We start from the raw sequence: 21,141 nt of genomic DNA on the forward strand, positions 1-21,141 counted from the left end.
TTAACACTATATTCTAGCCCTAATCCCATCCCAAACCTAAGCAAACCTAGTCCCCCACTATCATAGTCCTGCAGGCCTGATTCTGAAATGGGCTACATTTGACAAGTTAGTAGGCCATATAGTATACAGTAGGAACCACAATTGTTCAATGATCTGAAGGATTCACTAAGGTAAACCCAATCCCCATGTAATTCTATTGGCAGCTCAAAAATGTGTTTATTCACAAAAATGAAAATTGGCATTAATTGATTGTGTGTAATGTTGTTTTAAGGTATATACAGGGAGATCTTTGTAGAAAAAGATGAAATGGTGAAACTCTGTATGAGCTGGTTTAATCAGTACTGCCAAGAAACACATACACCAACAAATGTCCAGAATACAAATGAAACATGTAGACAAAAGAGGTACAAATGCCCCCATTACAGCCACTACAATGTTACAAAGCCTTGTTACTATAAAGTATAAAACAGTGATTAATGTATCACAGTGTTGACAAAAGTGACAATTTTGGAGCATACACACCATCACCACAATACATTTTTTTGTAAATATGATTAAACTGTCACTCGTTTTAAAAATAAATGTATTCCAAAAACACAATAACATTAAAAATTAAAAACAGTCAGGTCAACTGAGAAAAGGCAAATTTGGTTAATTGTGAAGTCATTCTCAGAACCCTGGTCAAGAACCACTGCCAAAAAAAATAACAAAAAAACCCCAAAAGTAAACAAGAACATGGCATAACCGTTTGTGTGGTACTTTCCCAAAGCGGTTAGAATCACTTACAATCCACTAGTTGTTATTATCAATCAGTATGCATATCTAAAATAGAGTAAGTTTGATCCCTCCACCCGCCAATCAATTTCATATTTCTAAAACATTGATTCAACTCTAGAGATTAGCCAAGCAAACAAAGGAAAGAAAAAAAAAATGAAACAGTGCTCTTTTTCCGGTGTTTCTTTTCTATGGGATGGCTGATCATTAAATACACACATGACTGGCAAGGCTAATCGAAATGCCCAAGTAAATGTGTCTGGGACTATCAATTGGTATGGCTCTAAATTCTGAACCTAAAGGGTGACAGCAACTGGAAAATTGGGGCTTCTAATAAGCGGTCATTTAGAAAAGGGGTAAGGACAACAGGGATGCTGTAAATGTAAATCATTAAACCTCTATTGTTCTGTGAGAGGGAAGACAATGGTTCCAACCACACTTGAAAGGATATTCACACCACAGGTACATCCGTACCTACAATACAACTCTTACGGTCACATCCACAGTGGCAGCCTGTTCAGAACCGCAATCTTATCAGTACAGACCTCTACACACACACAGGTGCATAAACACATACACACATACTACACGTACATGCAAGCACAGACAGACAGACATAGTACATGAAGTGAAACTTTGTAATACCAGACCGATTAATACAACTGCTTTGGGCCTTCAGAGTCCCAGAATGGTGAGATCAGGTTAAAACTGATGAGAAACACTTGATATAGCTAGCATCCAAACGGCATAAATAAATCCCTAAATGGTGTTTCAGTGTGATTAATGGATGCAAGTCTGGACACAGAAGAGGCTGAATTGGAATCGCATTTTATATACATATCATATGTACACTCAATGAGCACTTTATTAGGTATTTATTAGACTTTATTCATTTTTTAGACTTCTGCTGCTGTAGCTGTGGTTAGCTGTGGTTATTTGCGTTGCGTTCACCTGCCAGTCAGCTGTGACCAATCTGGCCCTTCTCGACTGACGTCTCTTGTTAACAAGGTGTTTTTGCCCACTGCTCACTGGATAATTTTTGTTCTTCACACCATTCTCTGCAAACTATAGAGACTCTTGTGCGTGAAAATCCTAGGAGATCACCAGTTTCTGAGATACTTAAACCTCTTAACCACATCTGCATGCTTTTATGCATTTAGTTGCTGCCACATGTTTGGCTGCAAGCTGGTATACAGGTCTACCTAATAAAGTGATCACTGACTGTATATATGCACATATATATGCATGATTACTGAAGCAGATTTCTTGGGATCTTAGATTTAGCGATTCATTTCTGAACAATAAAACCCTGCAAATTGTCGGCACTTTCAAAGCATACACTGAATGTACATATTCATCGTTAAGCTGCAATGAAAACACATTGCATTCAATCCTATTTTTTTCTCCCCAACTGTGGCAGAATTTTGTCGCCCCATCTTTAGAGGAAAAAAAGAGAATGTGGAAAAAATGAGAACGTGATCCGCACACGATTGTGTTTTGGTTTTTTCATCCCTTAATATATTCCCAGAATTCCCTGCTATTTATCTCTACAATACTGACCCGACTGAAAAAAGTGCAAAAAAGAGGGAGCGTCTCTTCTTTTCTGAATCTATTACTAAGCATTTAAAAAAATAACTTTATTTTATTTTATCTACTTTTACAGGAAATACACATCTTTTCAGTAAGTCTTACTTACACCCCCCTTTTTTTTTTTTTAAACACACACACACGGACACACACACACACACACACACACACAGACACACACAGGACACAGGACACAGTACACCACAAATGGTTTGGCACTTCGTACAGTGGAGGTTACATTTATCTGCTGGCTTGAGCGGTGAAATCATTGTCCTGTTCACAAGAAATGGCACCAGTTCTCCTAATGGACACCCAAAGCAAAATGTGTAAAGTCTTCAGTCATTATGACTGGACTGGAAAAGTGAAAAGTTGATTAAGAGGATGTGGGAACTTTCTGTCCGAAGGTTCAAACTGCATCCAACATGCTGAGGTTTGCTAAAGAAGACATGTTGGTCCTGTCATTTATTCAGATTTTTTTTTTCAATTCTTTGTTGTTTTTTTTAAACAAACATTTCTACATTGAGAAAATATTTTTGTGTGCTTAAAAACCTGAGCAGCCTTAAATATCCCTTGGGTTATCAAAAGAACGTTTGGAGTATTGCAGTGACAGCTTTGTGGCAATAATGGCAGCAAAGACAGCAAAAACTAGCAAAATCAGCTAGTTTGTGCAAAACGAGGTCTCTCTGGAGACTGTTAAAAAGGACAGTCAGCTACATGTTCCTTCCTGGTAACGTTCAGTGTTATCGCGTTGTGTTAGCTATGACCGATCTGAATTTGAAACTGAAGTCTTTTATGAATATTCATAAATTACTACCAATCAGAGCACTTTTAGCTTTGACAATGTAGAAACAGAATCTAGGTGCACACAGCTGAATATCTGTTGAACAAATAGGATAATTGTGGACCCTGGATGAGCTTCTGAAAGAGACACCTAAACCTCAAAGCTCTGAGGGCCGCATGGCAAAGGCCACAGGTCAATCCTGGCCCACGAAAATAAAAGTAAGTTTCACACTACACGCATATTCACCCTCCAAGTCACACTGATTTCCGCATGCCACTTTATGTTTGCATGGTAGAGCCTGCCAGTCGCAGCAAGCATGTACTGCTTTCTGCAGGAGACTAGAGAGCGGCAGTGGCATCCCAGGGATCTCAGTTAAACTTGGAGCATTCTAAAATGCTGCAGCGATTCTTGCAAAAGAAATGAGTGTTGTAGAAAAGCTGGGCCGGAGCGTCAGGATGAAAGGGGACGGCATGGGAGGTCTCATAAAAATGACACCACGGGCTTCAGGGCATCAATATTGCACAACCTTTCCATCAGACTCCTCGAAATCTTACCCATAATTCAGTGGAACCCTTCTCACTTTCAGAACAAAAAGCAGCCAAAAGTATTCGGAAAGGTAATTTCCAAATACTTTGCATACGCCAATGTACATTACAAACAATAAATCTATATTTATAATAAAATGGTTTGTTGAAAGGAAACCAGTTACAAAATAGAACCGTTCCTCTGCTCCTTTTTGCACACAAATTGCCACTGCCGAACATCCGTGCCAGATTTAGCTAGTCTTGCCACTGTCATAGCAGAAATGAAGACAATAAGACATTTTTCAGTTGATAAAAATCGCCTCACTGCATTTTAAATCTTTACAAAATATTCTCCTGAATTTACAGTATGGCTCAATACTGTAAAAAGCAAGCAGCATGTAAGATTAAGGTCCTTAGATTAAGGGAAAATAATGCTTATTAAGATGTACACTGTACTGGGTCACTCAGTTATTTAATCGAACATTTAAAACGGGTACGTAGAGTATAATTGTGTAATATTCACAATATTCATTTTCAAGTTTTCTTGTCTGCATCCACCCAATCTGTAACCTTAAAGTGGATGTTATTCTATTGTTTTTGTACGAGAGAATAAAACAATATGGATTTAAAAAAAAAAAAAATTTTTAGATTCTTTTTAAATATCAGCTTTGTCAGTTCACAGTTCATCAAGGCCAATGATGCACAGGCACATGATTCTGATAAATACCTTTTTGCCATTTTCAGAAAAGCAGGAGCAGTCCCAGTTTAAATGTGAGCCTGGTTATTATTATTCAAATGTGGGTTCTACAGTGACAGCTGGTGGACAATCAGCATGTTTCAAGAACATTCTTTAAAAAACAGAAAAATCGTGCCTTTCGTATAAAACCTCACCAGGGCCCATCTACAGGTAGGATGGGATATTACTGCTAGCATTTCTCATTTGTCAGCCAAATTATAGAGATTATTGTCAATTTAGCCAAGAATTTGCCTGTTTAAACATATTTAGAATACTTGTGCAAAATTGAAAGGTTAAAAGGTTCAAAAACTATTTCTCATTAAATATACTACACATACAGTCAAACGACAGTCGGTCTACAATAAACAGCAAACAAATCACTGAAGACCAATTTGAATATCAAGTGTAGAAATATCCCTTTGTGCAATCTGAGAGGAGGACGCAAACTAAACCAGGAAAGGAAAGGCAGGCAAGATTCAGGGATCCTGAAGGAACCTGTGCAAATTAATCCCAAACCCAAAATCAAAAAAGCCCTTTTAAACCAGTTACATCAAAATTGAATTACAAATGGAGAAAAGATGCAACAATGGTTTGTAATCATCAAACATTTCAGTCAAGGAATTACAAATCAGTGTCACACTTCAATTCTTCATCTGCCATAGGCGATTTTCAGGGAAACTATACCATAGGGCCCATGCCCATGCCTTAAAACTGACACTGCACTGAAATGCCAGGGCACAGACACTTAATTATGGCAAGCCACTGTTTGAGGAACACACATACTCTGAAGAAAGCAGCAGATATGAGCAGACAGATGGAAAGACCTCTTGGCTTGGGAACAGTTAACTTCACATCAACCAAACGAAAGAGTAGGATAACCTAAGGCCTATTCGAGGAGATTGGCATCCAGCAATTTTAAATGTATTTTTCTTTTACAATTTCCTATTTTTTTTAAAATTATCTTCTAATGGAGGTGATAGTGTATTTCCACATTGACCAAAACCCTCTAAAAACTGTTACCCACCAGACATACCAGCACCCTCAGCTACAAGGGTTTGGATCGGTTAGGGAGCGCTGTGGTTTTTCCCATTGGGAAAAACCCAACTGTACTGAAGACCGCACCTGACTGCGGATAGAGGGTTTAAGGCAACTTCTTTTCCTTTTCAGTAAGTCAGTTAGCATTCCTCTCCAGACCGGCAGTCCACCGTTATCCCATACAGATTTTTTTGTTATTATTACTTGTTGAATTCTTGCAGGTTGGCTTCGCTCGGTCACGGCGCTACGCGCTCTACTCTCTCAAGACAAAAACATGATCGCTCTCGAGCGTTGTTGCTACTGAAAGGTTGACGTTTTCCGTTGGTTCGTTAAGTTTGTCCGTCAGCCAAGTTTGTCTTTTAAGAAAGAAGCTGGGCACAACTGTTTTCAATGGAAAAGTGTCAGCACGGGCCTCATGTGCTCTTTGTTTTCTGGTTGCAGTTGTTGTCCGTGGCAGCGTGGCTGTTCTGGGTCACGTCCTCCAGGCAGGGGGCCTGATGCAGGCTGTTCTGCTGCTCTTTCTCGCGCAAGTGCCTGGGCTTCACTGGCAGGACTAGCACCAGCAACACACACATGATGTGGATGCAGAAGTACCACGACCTGGGGAGAGGGAATTACATCAGTTATTTAGCTGATGCTTTTATCCAAAGTGACTTACAGTCGATTGGACTAAGCAGGAGACAATCCCGCCTGGAGAAATGCGGGGTTAAGGGCCTTGCTCAAGGGTCCAACAGCTGGGCAGATCTAATCATGGTTACACTGGGGCTTGTAACACCAACCTTCCAAGACCCAGTCATGTACCTTAGCAACTAAACTACAAGCTGCCCCAGGAACGAAAGCAGGTGAGGAGGAGAACGGATATAGGGACGGATGAGAAAAGACAAGGGAAGAAAAGAAGGAAAGGGGTGTAATATTTTAAATATATGTCAGTTCAGACAACAGGATATTCTAACTAACACTAACATTCCTAGAAAAATGTTCCTTAATGTTAGCACGTATGACAAAAGATGGACGTTTACGTTCAAGCCGATTGCTGCTATCATGTGACCGTGGGTGAAATGGGTTTTTGGAGCTCACCTGTAGAACTTTAGCGAAGGTCCCACCGCCAGGAGTACGAACGGCACAACTGTGTAACATATGGCGATCTGGGTGCCCACCCACGTGATGACATCATAGATCAATTTGTGTGTCGCTGAACCCAAGAAGTAGTGTCTGACGTTTTGCCTGATCTGAACATAAATCAGAAGATAGTACGGTTAAAAAGACCATGAAAATGTATCGACTGCATGGGAGAGGGGGGTTAGACACAAGTTTCTGAAATGCTCTTACTACTGTACAGTGCTTTATTAATGATTCAATGGAATCAACCAAACTGAAAAAACAAATTCATTAAATTTGAATTAGACCTTTGACAATTAGACTTAACATGGGAAGACATAATCCTAACATAGATGCAGCCAGTCTCACTGCCTGTCCAAAGTGGCAAGCAATTAATTTGCGAAAAAGTGTCGGATACCGTGAAGTGAGGGTCACCAAATAGAGACCAGCTAGGTTGATGTACATAAACAGAAAACGTATAATGTTAGCCAAATCACCAGCTATGTTAGTTTTTTAGGCTAGTCATAATCACCAACAAAGTGAGTTAACTAGGCTAGCCAGCTAGCTGTAGCTACAAGAAAGAAATGGCAGTGGCAATGCTCATGCCAGCTAATTAACTAACTAGCTAGCTAGCCAACAGTTAGGCTTTTAAAAGTACCTTGCTGGTTAGCTAACTAGCTGACTGGCTGATATTTCACGAGAGAACAATGCAATCGTGCTAGCAAGACGCATCTTAAAATGCAAATACCGTGTTAATTGCAAACAGTTGCCGTCTCAAGATTTGACTTAAATTAATTTTAGCAGATAGCATCCACGTATAGGAAATGGGGAGGAAGGGCTTGCAGGTATAGATTTTCTTTAACTGTAGTTAATGTTGGCAAGTGAGCCGAATAGGAAATTAATCACAAAAAACTAAGTTTTAAGTGAAATGTTTGCATTTTCTAAAAGCCTCAAAAGACAGGAAATTAAATAGATCAGCCCTAATGCTAACATCAGCCTGCTATCCATCAAGGTGTATCAGCACAGATCTTACAACTACTAGAGCCATATATAATGTCTTCTGTACGTCAAACAACATGTTCTCACCACTGGGCAGACTGTCTAAGATTCAAACCTCTTAAACCTTTTTAAGAACGTGCATTTCAATCCTCATACTTTTTCCCCATTGTTCGACATGGAAAAACACTTCATAAGAATTTGAAGTCATTCTGCAGAAACCTTCATCCATAGAATAGTAGTTTTGCAGTGTGTGTGCTGGGATGTGACTTTGCAGTGATGTGGTTTTGCAGTGCGTGCCGATCTGGTTTTGCAGTGTAGTTTTGCAGTGCGTGCCGATCTGGTTTTGCAGTGTGTAGTTTTGCAGTGCGTGCCGATCTGGTTTTGCAGTGTGGCTGTATTTAGGTGGCATCTCACCGCTCGTGCTGCCATGGTCATCAGGATGCCAGTGAGGAAGGTGAGGTAATAGCCAGGATACACCCCGTGCCACATGGCAGAAAGCACAAACGTGGCCGCTGTGGGGTTGTAGGGACAGCGCTCATAACACACCCTGTGGACAGCGAAGACGTTTTCAGTTTTCATTTAGTTTGTCCTTCAGTCATCAACCCTACAGACAGTACAGGTGCAACAGAATGTCAACTTATTCGACAAGCTATTTTCTTTTAGGCAGAGAAAGTGGGAGTGAGAACAACCACATTGTACATCATGGTGAGTACTTTTGATTTGAATTTGAATTAATTCAGTAGCACAGTGAAAATTAAGACAACACAGTACTGGCAAGCTGAGAGCACAGTACAGAGTTTCTACACAGCACTGACAAACTGATAACACAATATAGTTCTGTCAAGCCAAATGCACAATGCAGAAACTCTATGCAACAGTCAGATTTGACAGGGAAGCACAGTTAATCCCACAGAACAACAGCACTGAACCATGTTCTTGTGTCACAATTGTGATATATATTGTAGACCTGCAGTATATATCACAATACAGTACATCTGCTGTATACAGTACCTTACTGGTGTAAATCTGACTGCTGAACACATTTTTGCTAAACACCCTACTGCTGAGCACTTACCTTTTGAGCCAAAGTGCAGTCTGGATATTCCAATTATCCAGGAACATCTTAAAGCTGGTGGCAAACTGAAAACAGTAAAAAAATTAATAAATCAGTAACTGAACAATAAAATAAAAAGTCTTCATCAACTGTAGTCATGCCATACCTTTAGAGGCAGAAACATTTTCAACATTAAACATATTTGGAGAACATAAATACTGTGTTTGTATTTTGTCCTCATCGGTAACACTACAGACAATGGGGGTGGGGGGGCGGGGGGCTGGGGGGGGGGTTGGAGAGAAATCAAAGAGTTCATTTGACTTAGTCTCACCTCAATGTCCAGTATTCTCAAGTTTGATATCGAATCCCATCTGGGTGTGCCATCTTTGTTATAACCATTAAAACCAAACCCAGCAGCATTGTTAATGGCATCAGCTGTTAAAAGAAAACACAGGAAAAAGCAATAATTAGAGCAAAGCATCCCTTCCCACAATCTACAATGCTCACACAATACTCACAGATTGAAAACCAGGTGGAAAAAAAACAGCTCACGCTTGGTTTTGAAACATCTGGTACAGCAGCTGGTTGACCAGATCAGACCAGCTCCCAGCTTGACAGTTTGACCAGCTGAAGCTACAGTATGTTTTGGAACAGACAGGCTGCCAGCACTAATTTTTCAGGTTTGTCAAGCTGGCATAGCTGGATTTTACAGCAGGGAATACAGTGGACTCAGTCCAACACCACTGAAATCACACACACATACAACCCAATAGGTCCTCAATGCATATGAAACCACTGTGTGGACAAGCAAACGGTATACAGATCATATTTAAAAAAGGAAGGAAAGTAAATATTTTAGCAATGCTACATATTCAAAAAATCATCAGACCCTACACCCCTGCCAGACCTCTTCGTTCAGCCTCCACAGGCCAATTGGCACCTCCCGAACTTCCACCTCATGCTCACGACTACCGTCTGTTCTGGCTCCACGGTGGTGGAATGAACTCCCGCTTTGAGGTCAGAACTGTAGAATCTCTTCCCACCTTCAAGCGCAAACTGAAGACGCACCTCTTCAAGCAGCACCTCTCCCCGTCCCTCCCTACCTCCCTGTGAACCTTAATTGTAGTCTTTCTGTGATTTACTTTTTTGTGTATCGGTATTTTTAGTTTGGCTAGGTAAGCAGTGTTTGGCTAGTTAAGTTTGGTCACTTTTGCTTTGTTGCTTGTTTGTTTATTTGTTTGTTAAAAAAAATCAATAGGCCCTGGTCCTTATCGTTGTTGTACAGGTAGCAGATGAAATTGTACTTCCCTTTAGGGTCTTTCAGCGCACTTATCCCTGGTTATGGGTATGCACTTTGTTGTCCGTCGCTCTGGATAAGAGCATCTGCCAAATGCCATTAATGTAATGTAATGTAATGTAACATATCAAGGACAGTGATTGTTATCAAAGTGCACAAATCAGCGGCTCAAGGAAAGCCATTTTACTTGCAGTTCCACAGCGGAGGTGCAATAACACAAGTCAACAGCCTTATCGATTTGCATTATGAGATTTAACACATCTGAAATGTACCTCTGTGTCGACTTATTTATACAGGGGGAGATGAAAAACACTTATTCATAAATGTATCTTCAGATTTGCTGATTGGTACTGAAAGTAACATGGTCATGTAATAACTCTTAAGGCACTGATGCTAGATGAAACTGTCTCTTCCCAAAACCCTTGCTGATTGACAGCCAAATACATTGCACTCCATGCAGCCAATTATTTATTTAGACTCCGCTAATGTAAACTCACTGAACAGAACACGATAAAATGGCCGCTTTCACCAGTAGTTAACGTCTGTTCAATGGTTGTCTTTCTCCTGAGGAATTTATGATTTATGATTTATGATTATGGTTGCTTTTCGACTACCTCAGACACTAAAACACTTTGATTGAAGTGAATTTGACCGTGCATGTCACATGCACATGTTACAGTGGAGCACTATTACCATGTCACTGTATGCTGAAATGGATCGGGTATGTGACTTGTGCCAAGTGTCTATGAAAAAAGAAATTATACTTTACACACACCCAAAAACCAAAGCTGATCTGGAAGTTTTTTTTTAGGTATTTGTCATGAAAGCTGCACTGTTCATAACATGGGGAGATAACTTGGTGTTCGGAACATGGTGAGTTTACGTTACAGCCAACAAGAACATACCACAGCTACTAAATGGGTTATGTGAACATGAATTGACATGTGAATGTGCTACCTCTCTTCCTCTAATAACTGGAGAATTTTAGGCCAAGGATTCCTTAATGGACAATTTTCTGTAATCGGTGTATCATTTCTTTCAAACCCATTATATTTTCCTACTTTTTACAACTGGGCATGCTGAAGGCAATTCACAGTTTTCTACAAAATTACGGTTGTCATTTTCCTACTGTTAGCTAATGGACAAGTTATCGGCAGCAAGCTACCCATAATTTGCTATGGTAGGAAAACCAAAAAAAAAAAAAGTTCACACAAAAGCTCCCAGCATCAATCTCTTCCTCTGGGGTTTCATTTCCTGTAGAACCACCCTGAAATGTCATGTTACTAAATATTTTGTACAGAGCCAGGAAAAGCAGGAAGTGCACATACCAAGAGTCCAGACAAAGTAGTATTTGGGTCTGGTGGCCAGCATGGAGACATAGAGGTAGAGGACCTGGCCATAGAAGGGTGTGGTCGAGATGAAGCTGTCCTCAACGTTGCGTTCCACTGGGCATATCCTGAAGACAAACAGGTACACCAGCAGGGAGATGGTACAGGTGCACAGCTTGTAGATCACATCTTTCTGTGAGAGAGGAAGAGAAGTGATTATGGACCAGTTTTTGGAAGACAGTAAGGTCCCCAGCCCACTGTATGCTAAATGGTCACCACACCTCATTGTAGCTCAATATTCATTTTCAGCTCTCTGGCAAAATACACCAAGATCACGCCAAAAGGCCAAACTTTATAAGAGGGTTTAATGCGAACTTACGAGTCATTAAAACCAAACGGCAGATTTTTTTCTCACTTTGTGGGTTTCAAAAGCAGGGTATTTAAACTAGTGTGAGAGTCACTTCCTCAACAAAGGTGGTGAATGTGGGCATTGATTTATTGCAGCAGTTATTGTATACTTTTAAAGAAAAAAAGAAAATCTTACATCTACCCCCCAGGTATAAAACTTGTAATTTGCAGACATACAAGAAAGATCAAATTTGACCAGGGTAATGAATGGTCCATATTGGGAGAGGCGTGATTGAAGTATGATTATCATATTGCTTGTGTACTTTTGTTATAAGCTCGGCAGAAATGGGTGGTCTCTAGTGACCTCTAGTGGACAAAAAGCTGACAGGACTTCCATTACTAGTCAGAGTTCCTAAGTGATGAGCGATAGACACAACACAGGATTCCCTGGGTGCAATGAAAAAAGAAGGGCCCTGACCTGAAAAAAAAGATTGCAAAGATGGCCTGACTTCCATCCTTATTCCACTTATTTTCTGCAGGATGAATGCACATGCATTTTTCCAAAGACTAAGGAAAGTTACAAATGTAAATAAAAATAATATAATCAATATAATATAATGATCAACATATTATGTGATCTGATAGGCAATCAGATTGATTTGTTTTCCAGAGAACAGTCCTTACTTGTAATAAATGTGCCATAGTGCCACCCCTTCCCTACCCCGTCAATCTGCAAACAAAATCCGGCCAACAGGGGGAGACAAAGGGCAGGAAGCGTACCTTTGGCGAGGGGTCGCTCTGCTTGTACTTCCCGTTCTCTTTCCCATTGGACTCTGGGTGTTTCTGGTGGTAGGAGCTGCCTTCGATGAAAGCGATGTATTCATTGTACGAACATGTGGGACCGGCCAGGATGCCCATGAAGTTACAGTTATAGCTCAAGTACTCCAGAAGGCTGGGCATCCTTCTGCAAGGTAAAAAGAGCCAAAAAAAACAATCGTTAACCAAAAAGGTCAACAAATTAAATTAAAGAGACAAATAGAACCACACACAGTTAATTTATCCGCAAATAATAATGGTGTACGTGTGTCAGAGCAGTCGATCTATAACAGGGTGAGAAGACAACATTTTTCACACCGCGGGCAGGCCTCGGTTAAGGCCCTGGCAGTACTGAAGGGTTTTTGAAGCGGGTTTCTTTTTGGATTGCATTGAAGGTGTGCCACTGTCAACTGTACTCTGCAGGCTGCGTGGGGAGATTTGAGAGCTCAAAAAAAGACTAAAAACCTCTATTTCTTCCCATTGTATATATGTGTTCGTATAAGTGTATGTTTTTTTGGTTGCTAAGTAAAGTCATGAAGACCCATGGATTTACTGTAAATTATTTACCACACAAACGGTGCAATCGCAAGATGTAATAAGAAATTACTGGCCAAACATTATGGTTTGGAAACATATGAAGAAACATACACTTTATTTTTTATGTTTAGGCAATTTAAATTGTTTATTATTTTCCTGCAGCCTCCAGTACACCATGAACACTAATTATATTACATCGCCACAGTCTATTGTGCTACTTCTGTACTTAATGTTATGCATGTTTACAGTATGTAATGATGTTTATAATAAGTTGTGACACTGATACATTCACACCCCCTGCCCTTTAACATTTTTGTAAGCAGTTTCAGTTAAGTGCTTACCTGTAACCAACTTTTGTAACTAATTAAGCGTTAAGAAATAAGTGTTAAATAATAGAATGACATTTCACTTTGTTACAGCGACATCTAGAAGAGAATGGAGGAGAAGATAGCCATTAAGCTCATTACAACTTTATTGTTCATAAATGGCCTTTTAATGATCACTACAGTTTTCATTGATTTCCAACATCTCCATCACCCCTTCAAATTCCCCTTGGTCTCTGACACCTTCCTGTGCAGACACTGGTCACAAGCTGCGATGTGAACATGCTGTTGCCTTGGCAACAATGAAATCCTTGTGTGGAACTGTGGACTTTACTTTGCTGGTCTGTATATCACAATAAATGCACTTATAGATACAAATGAAAGTATGTGTAAGACTAGTAAGCAATATAACTTGACTTTATGTGAATCAGGGAGCTACTCAAGCAGTCCTGCACAAGCCTTTCCCATCAAGGAAATGCGTAAATCTATGATAACTGAACCCCAGGCATGATATTTTTAAACCCATTGCTCCCTGGGGAAGCTGTTTTTTCAACCCACCAGAAACATACCTTTAAAACATACCTTACAGCCAGGATTCTCTGAGCTGGGCTGAGCTGCTCTTCCTTCCGGAACATTCCTGCAAGACAAGACAAAAACACTCTCAAAAGTTCCTTCATATCCAACATGTCCTCCGTCCTGACTCACTTTCCTGACTCAACCTGAAAAGCACATGAGTATAGTTTACAGAGGGGGAGTGCTGGGTGAAATGACTGAGGAGAATTACATCAGAAAATGCTCAAAATAAAAAAATATTTTTTTATTGGTGCTGGCAGAACACGTGCTTGTCTGCGATTTCCTCAACTTATACACAACATCGACAGAACGGCCTCACAAATATGACCAGTCCCAGGGACCAAGACATCTTTGGAGCTTAAAGACTTTTAAAGACACTGACTATGCAGAGGTGAAGATGAACTTTGTTTAGGTATGATGACATTCACATGCCACATACGATTGCTTTAGGCATACAGTGTTATGATTTACAGTGGGAGCAATAATTATTTGATCCCTTGCTGATTTTGTAGGTTTGCCCACCTACAAAGAATGGAACGGTGTAGAATTTTAATCATAGGTACATTACATACATACAGTACATAACTATATTATCGTATTTTTGCATGAAATAAGTATTTGATCCCCGACCAATCAGCAATAATTTTGGCTCCCACAGACCAGTTAGTTTTCCATTAAGAAGCACTCCTAATCTCAACTCATTACCCAAAACACCTGTGTCAACTCGTTACATCGTTATGTAGCTGTATAAAAGACACCTGTCCACACAATCAATCAGTTTCCACCATGGCCAAGACAAAGGAGCTGTCTAAGGACATCAGGGACAAAATTGTAGACCTGCACAAGGCTGGGATGGGCTACAAGAAAATAAGCAAGCAGCTTGGTGAGAAGTTAACAACTGTTGGAGCAATTATTAGAAAATGGAAGAAACACAAAGTCACCGCCAATCTCCCTCGGTCTGGGGCTCAGCCCAGTACTACACAGGAGGAGCTTGTTAATGACCTGAAGGCAGTTGGGGCCGCAGTCGTGAAGAGAACCATCAGTAACACACTACACCGTGAAGGATTAAAATCCTGCTGCGTGCGCAAGGTTCCTCTGCTGAAGAAGGATGTACAGGCCCATCTGAAGTTTGCCAAAGAACACCTGGATGATCCAGAGGAGGCTTGGGAGAAGGTGATGTGGTCAGATGAGACCAAAATAGAGCTTTTTGGCATCAACTCGACTTGCTGTGTTTGGAGGAAGAGAAATGCTGAGTACAACCCCAAGAACACCATCCCCACTGTGAAGCATGGAGGTGGAAACCTTATGCTTTGGGGGTGTTTCTCAGCTAAGGGGACAGGATGACTTCACCGTATCGAGGGGAGGATGAATGGGGCCATGTACCAGGAAATTTTGGGCGACAACCTCCTTTCCTCAGTGAGAGCACTGAAAATGGGTCGTGGATGGGTCTTCCAACATGACAATGACCCAAAACATACAGCCAGGGCAACAAAGGAGTGGCTCAAAAAGAAGCATATTTAGGTCCTGGAGTGGCCTAGCCAGTCTCCGGACATAAATCCCATCGAAAATCTGTGGACGGAGCTGAAGCTTCGAGTTGCCAAGCGACAGCCTCGGAACCTTAAGGATTTGGAGAGGATCTGCAAAGAGGAGTGGACCAAAATCCCAAAATCTGTGCAAACCTGGTGAAAAACTACAACAAACGTCTGACCTCTGTGCTTGCCAACAAAGGTTTCTCCACCAAGTATTAAGTCCTATTGTTCTATGGATCAAATACTTATTTCATGTGAAAATATGATATTAAATTTATTAAATTTATATGATGTTGTTATTGTGGATTATTTTGTGATATTCTGTCTCTCAATGTTAAAATTCTACACAGTTCCATTCTTTGTAAGTGGGCAAACCTACAAAATCAGCAAGGTATCAAATAATTATTGCTCCCACTGTATTACATAACCAGATTCACAGGAATCGTTAAATACTGTCAGAAAGCGCTTGCCAGACAGGAAGTGTTTCATGTGACCTGTATGAATAGCACAGAATTGGAATGAGGCCTGGGAAATATTCGAAAAAATAAAAATGCAAACACAAAGAACAGAATGCATGTAAACACATGATCACGTGATTAGTAACAGAGACGCTTAATGGACAATAGCAGTTGCTAGCTGTATAAGATACACAATATGTAGAAAATGAAGAGAGTTCATTGGAACGGAGAGTACAACATTTGCTTCCCCATCTAAGGGAATGAGGACGATCAAGTTGTTTGGACTTGAGTGGACGTCAGTGCCTGATAAAGTCAGAGGATTCATACTCCGTGTGAGCTTTTGGTGGAGTATTGTCTGAAAAAAAAAAAAGAAATTGGTTCCGTGCAAAGCCTCCTTACCATCGTGAATCTCAAATGCCAAACTGGTGATCTTCTGAGTGATGACCATCATGGGCCTAAAACATCACAGGATGGAATATGACATCATCACTCTGCGCCACTGTGTCCGGCTGCACGGCTCCACATACACTTTCAAGGAAAGAATGCCATATCTATCTCTTTTGGGCTATAAAAGATATAAAGTATCATAACTAAATGCAACACATGTGCAATGACATGACAATGCCTTTTAGTATATTCAATTTTGTTTTTGAAAAGCATGTACATATAAAGCATGCCCTGGAATGCAATGCACTGTGTCTGTGTATTATTTTTTTCCTCTCAAGTGAATTGCTTTTTGTAATGACATTGTTTTTTGCGTTACACTGAAATACAATCAACATGTTGGAAAACAGTGAGTAGACGGCCGTATTGTATTTCACTCCGACAGCCATAATTAGATACATCAAAGAGAGCCAAACTCAATTCACAGGCACTGCATTTTGCTTGGAGAGCATTATATTTCTTTACCAACTCTGTGGTAATAGTGCCAGGATGAAAGGAAATGCATAGTCCTTTGTCCCTTGTGTAGGTTTACAGGGATTGAATTTAGTTGCATTTCAATGAGAGTAGTGACAACTCTTTTAATCTTACCGGATGGATTAAGTAACTACCATCTGAAAGAAAATCAACTGGCAAATAAATGTAGATTATAGGAAAACTCACTGGAAGAATGAAAGTCATTTGCAATCCCAACATAACAGGAATAAACTAAACTGTGTTTCCACCCTGCTTTTGCACCATGTGCCTGACGTGTGTAAATTACGTGGTACGATGCGGGTCGATGCAAAGCCCTGCTGAGGAAAACAGCTCAAGCTAGGTTTTGAAAAAGCTGGTTCCACTTCAGACCAGCTCAAGGTATGTTTTGAAACAGCTGGTAGCTGGCAGACCAGCAACCAGCACTATCTGGTTGACCAGGTCATACCTAGCTAGACCAGCTCAGGGCCACCTTCACCAGCTCAATTTTTGAGCTGGCCAAGCTGGGACAGCTGGATTTTACAGCAGGGAAGAGCAGCAACCCCATTAGTGACCCCTGTGAGACCCATGCCATCCAAAATCCAACACCTAAAACCCAACACCAAGTACTGGACTCACATAGGAGGGTCACCAGCTGGTGGAAAAGGACTTACCCGGTGAAGTCGGCGGAGTACATGCCGTAGTCGAAGACATACACCCGGGTTATCTGGCAGAAGCTGAGGTACCCAAGTGCCATCACAAAGCAGTACCTGGGAGAGAAAAGGAGAAGAGAGAGAACCCGCAGCAACCGGATGAGTGAACCGTGGAGAGAACACAGGGTTCGGCTAAATTCACCATGAAGGAGTATAGATGAGTATAGATGACTGATCTACAGGAGAGAGTGAATGCTGGTCGTCTGAGAGGTACATATCAGCCAGTGAGCAGCTTTTGGGGCCACTGATGAAGCCAGCAGCCATGAGACTACCTTTCCATTGTGTGATGAGGCCAATTCTGTCCTGTTGCTGCACATTCAAAGTCACAGTGGGCTAACAGAACAGCCCAGACATAAAGAGGCCAACAATTCCTTTGATTGGTTCATATGGGTCGTATGAATAGCTTGTCCCAATACATGAGTCATGAGAGGGCATTGAAAGTACAGTGAGATTTAACTTCCTGTGGAGTAATGTGCCTATTTAGGGAACCAAACTACTTTCTCAAAGGTGTTTGGCATTTTTTACATTTACTTTATTTATCAGGTTACATTAATACACATTTTCAGTTTCAGTGCCAGAATTAGCTAATGAGCTCATTTTCATCTGTAGTCCCTAACCTGCATGTCTTTGGACTGTGGGAGGAAACCGGAGTACCCAGAGTAAACCCATGCAAAGATGGGGAGGACATTCAAACTCCACACAGAAACCGACACAGACTCTACACAGAAAGGCCTGGGCTCCAACCCAGGACCTTGTAGTGAGGCAACCCACTGCACCACCGTGCCGCTCACGCAACAGTGCTACCCATTACGCCACTGTGCCGCCCGTTTGTCACGATGACCGTGACATGGACGAGCCTCGCACATCATCTGGACTCATCCCCTCACGGGTCATAGGTCGGAGGAGTTTACACACAGAGGCGGTTATTCCAACCAGGCCAGGGCACAGCCGCATTTTGTGTTCCCAATAACTAAAATGTTACAAAATCCAAAACTTTATACTGCCACTGTTTTCACTAACTGCGGCCTTGACCTCAGAGAGGGCAGCTCTGATTCACAGAGAGGACATCTCGGCACTGACACCCAGGTCAGTGTGGCCGTGGCCGTGGCCGTGTCACTACTCAGAGCCGCCAGCAGGCTGCACTGTCTCCATACTGCAGGCAGACTGGGGCTGTGTAGCTGAGGACTAGGCAATGGCTCCAGAACGTTCTTTAAGTGACACTCACATACTGCCAGGGAGACCAGGAAGCCGAGCAATATGTCATCAAGGCGCATGAAGCAGAGGAAGAGACAGGATTAAAAATACTAGCCAAGCAACAGCCAATCAGGGCAGACCCTTTCCCAACGCGCCATTTGTTGTGCACCAAGACTTTTAATATAGCAGTAAATCTGACTCACTCAGTGTGCTGGAATAAAAATGAACTGATTAAGCAAGTAACTAAGACTCACACTATTCAGAGAGAGACTAAGGCTGGCTAAAGCACAGATAACTGGGTGGAAAGTCAACTATATTTATCTACTACTGATTTAAGTTCTGACAGGATGCATTCCATTTCATGATTTGGTGTGGAATTTTGTTACAGCCTGTCAACAGTCTGTATTAAAAACGATTTTAATGCAAGCCAGGGATTTCCATTAGGAAGAGCGTAGTAAATACATATGTCCCTCATTCCATATGTCTGTCCCCCCAAAACACAGGCCCCTTCTAAACCATAGTACAAGCTGCAGAGTCTTGCTTCAGACCACAACCCCCCCATTGTCCCCATAGCAGTCATTGTAAAGGTCATCAGTCACTCCTGTTAACAAAATATCCTTCGTTACAGATGAAAAACAAAACGAAAATACACTAAACCACTCTCATATCAGATCCTGAAGGATCATTTAGATCCATCCAATCTTCCAGGATTGAGTAGTTTTACAAAGTCACTCTTTGACAGGGCAGCTAAACTGGCTCAGTCACTGTTATTCACAGAGATATGTCTGAAGAGGATGGAAAGCCGCACAGACACTGTGACCCTCCAGGATCATTATATCACAGGTGACTTCAGGGGTAATATAATCTCACCTTCCACATCCCCATTCCCCACAGCCTAGCTAATCATAATTCCACAAAGTCCACAAACTCCAAAAGTCAATGTCCTCTAGGTCTATATTTCCGTCCAAAAGTCAAGTGGCCTGCCCAAAAAGCTAAGCTTAAATAAACAGAGATTGGGCCTTGAGGCAAAATGTATAGCCATTCTAATACTTTTCTTGATGAAGGTAATTTTAATTTCTGTTCCTAATAGCTTGGCAATAGAGATATCCCCCCCCCACTGGCTTCTAATTATTAAAAAGAGAGATTGTGACAAGATGCATTTAATCATGTGAAGGCCAGGCAAGGTTTAAGGTTAATTACTCGATTAATGCTTCATTAATGAATCTCAGGCATTTAAGAACTGATCGGTCTAATCTGACGCCCCCTTAACCTCACCCATGGCCCAAGGCAGTCACTGAAAGGAGAAGTGACATTACTAAGCTGGCTCACTTGGTACAGCCATGTACAGCCAACTTCTCTATGTACTCACATTCTCACCGTTAGAGCTCACTGTAAACAAAACAGCCAAAGGAACCCACCATCAACAGCCCAGTGACGAATTTACACCGGGACAATGCCAAGATGATTCTGTCTAACATACTCCCTTTTTTGCTTTCTCCCAGTCTCTCTCCCTCCCTCCTCTCTCGCTCCTGTGTCCGTGGCAATTGTCTGGAGTTTTATTTTTAGCCACATTCCCGCGGGGGGACACGCGCGTGCCTTGTGATGAAATCCTTCCATGAATGTGACCTCAGCTCACACACGCAAGCACACCCATGCACAAGGTGAATGGAAACACAAGGTGCCTCAGAGATAGCGGTGTGTGTGTGTGTGTGTGTGTGTGTGTGTGTGTGTGTGTGTGTGTAGGGGTTGAAAGCTCTGCTGAGACTGGGACAGGTTTGCTGCTCACTTGTGCATGTGTTCCAGGCTCGCCAAGATCATGATGCTGTAGGTGAGACCACTCTGAACCAGGAAGTGTAAGGCATACCTGCAACACAGAGGATGGAAACTGTCATAATTTTATTACAGTCAATGCAATCGCTAGAGAACGCAGGCACAGCAGCCTGTATTCATAAAGTATTCAGAGTAGGAGTTCTGATCCAGGATCAGTCTTGCCTTTAAGCTCAAAACAGATAAGGTTAGGATACGGATGGATATGGAAATCTGATCCTAGATCAGCACTCCTATACTACGATGTTTTATTAGCCTGAGTGTAATAAAGTAATAGTCACAAACATTTTTAAAGAACAAGCTGATGAAAGGTGCAACCAGCCGTCACCTCATCATAACCCTTAATGTGGTTAACGCTGTAACCAAAAACCTAATCCCTGAACTTCATGAGAAGATTAGTGGTCAAACAAGCTGAAGAAAGAGACCAACATGCTGAAACATCAAAGAACCACCTACCCAACCGAGCACACCAAGATCTCTGCTTCACTACTATATATACTGTGCAGTCCATAAGTATTTGGACAGCGACACATTTCCTTGTTGTTTGCACTCTGCACTCCAGCAAACAAACAGTTGAAATAAATAAAAAATCACAATTCTGTTAAAATGCACTTTCAGCTTTAATTTGAGTGTTTTTCCATATTGGGTGAACAGTGTAGGAATTACAGCCCTTTCTATAACATAGTCCCCCCCAATTTTAGACCACATAGTGATGA

At 41.4% G+C, this 21,141-nt stretch overlaps 1 protein-coding gene across 1 annotated transcript in view; it reads right to left on the minus strand.

Annotated features, from left to right (window-relative positions):
* Positions 1-315: 315 nt before the first annotated feature.
* Positions 316-21,141, minus strand: part of LOC133135688 (lysophospholipid acyltransferase 2-like) — a 48,976-nt gene continuing 28,150 nt past the window's right edge. Inside the window, exons 3-13 of the mRNA XM_061252886.1 lie at positions 20,385-20,462; positions 17,366-17,461; positions 16,197-16,252; positions 13,820-13,874; positions 12,342-12,525; positions 11,214-11,406; positions 8,920-9,023; positions 8,610-8,674; positions 7,949-8,081; positions 6,515-6,666; positions 316-6,037 (exon numbers count right to left, since the gene is read on the minus strand). Of these exons, the coding sequence (XP_061108870.1) occupies positions 5,851-6,037; positions 6,515-6,666; positions 7,949-8,081; positions 8,610-8,674; positions 8,920-9,023; positions 11,214-11,406; positions 12,342-12,525; positions 13,820-13,874; positions 16,197-16,252; positions 17,366-17,461; positions 20,385-20,462 (1,303 nt within the window). The 3' untranslated portion in view covers positions 316-5,850. The remainder of the gene's footprint in view (positions 6,038-6,514; positions 6,667-7,948; positions 8,082-8,609; positions 8,675-8,919; positions 9,024-11,213; positions 11,407-12,341; positions 12,526-13,819; positions 13,875-16,196; positions 16,253-17,365; positions 17,462-20,384; positions 20,463-21,141) is intronic.

The sequence above is a fragment of the Conger conger genome, chromosome 1, assembly GCF_963514075.1.
Source record: "Conger conger chromosome 1, fConCon1.1, whole genome shotgun sequence".
Taxonomy (NCBI): Eukaryota; Metazoa; Chordata; class Actinopteri; order Anguilliformes; family Congridae; genus Conger; species Conger conger.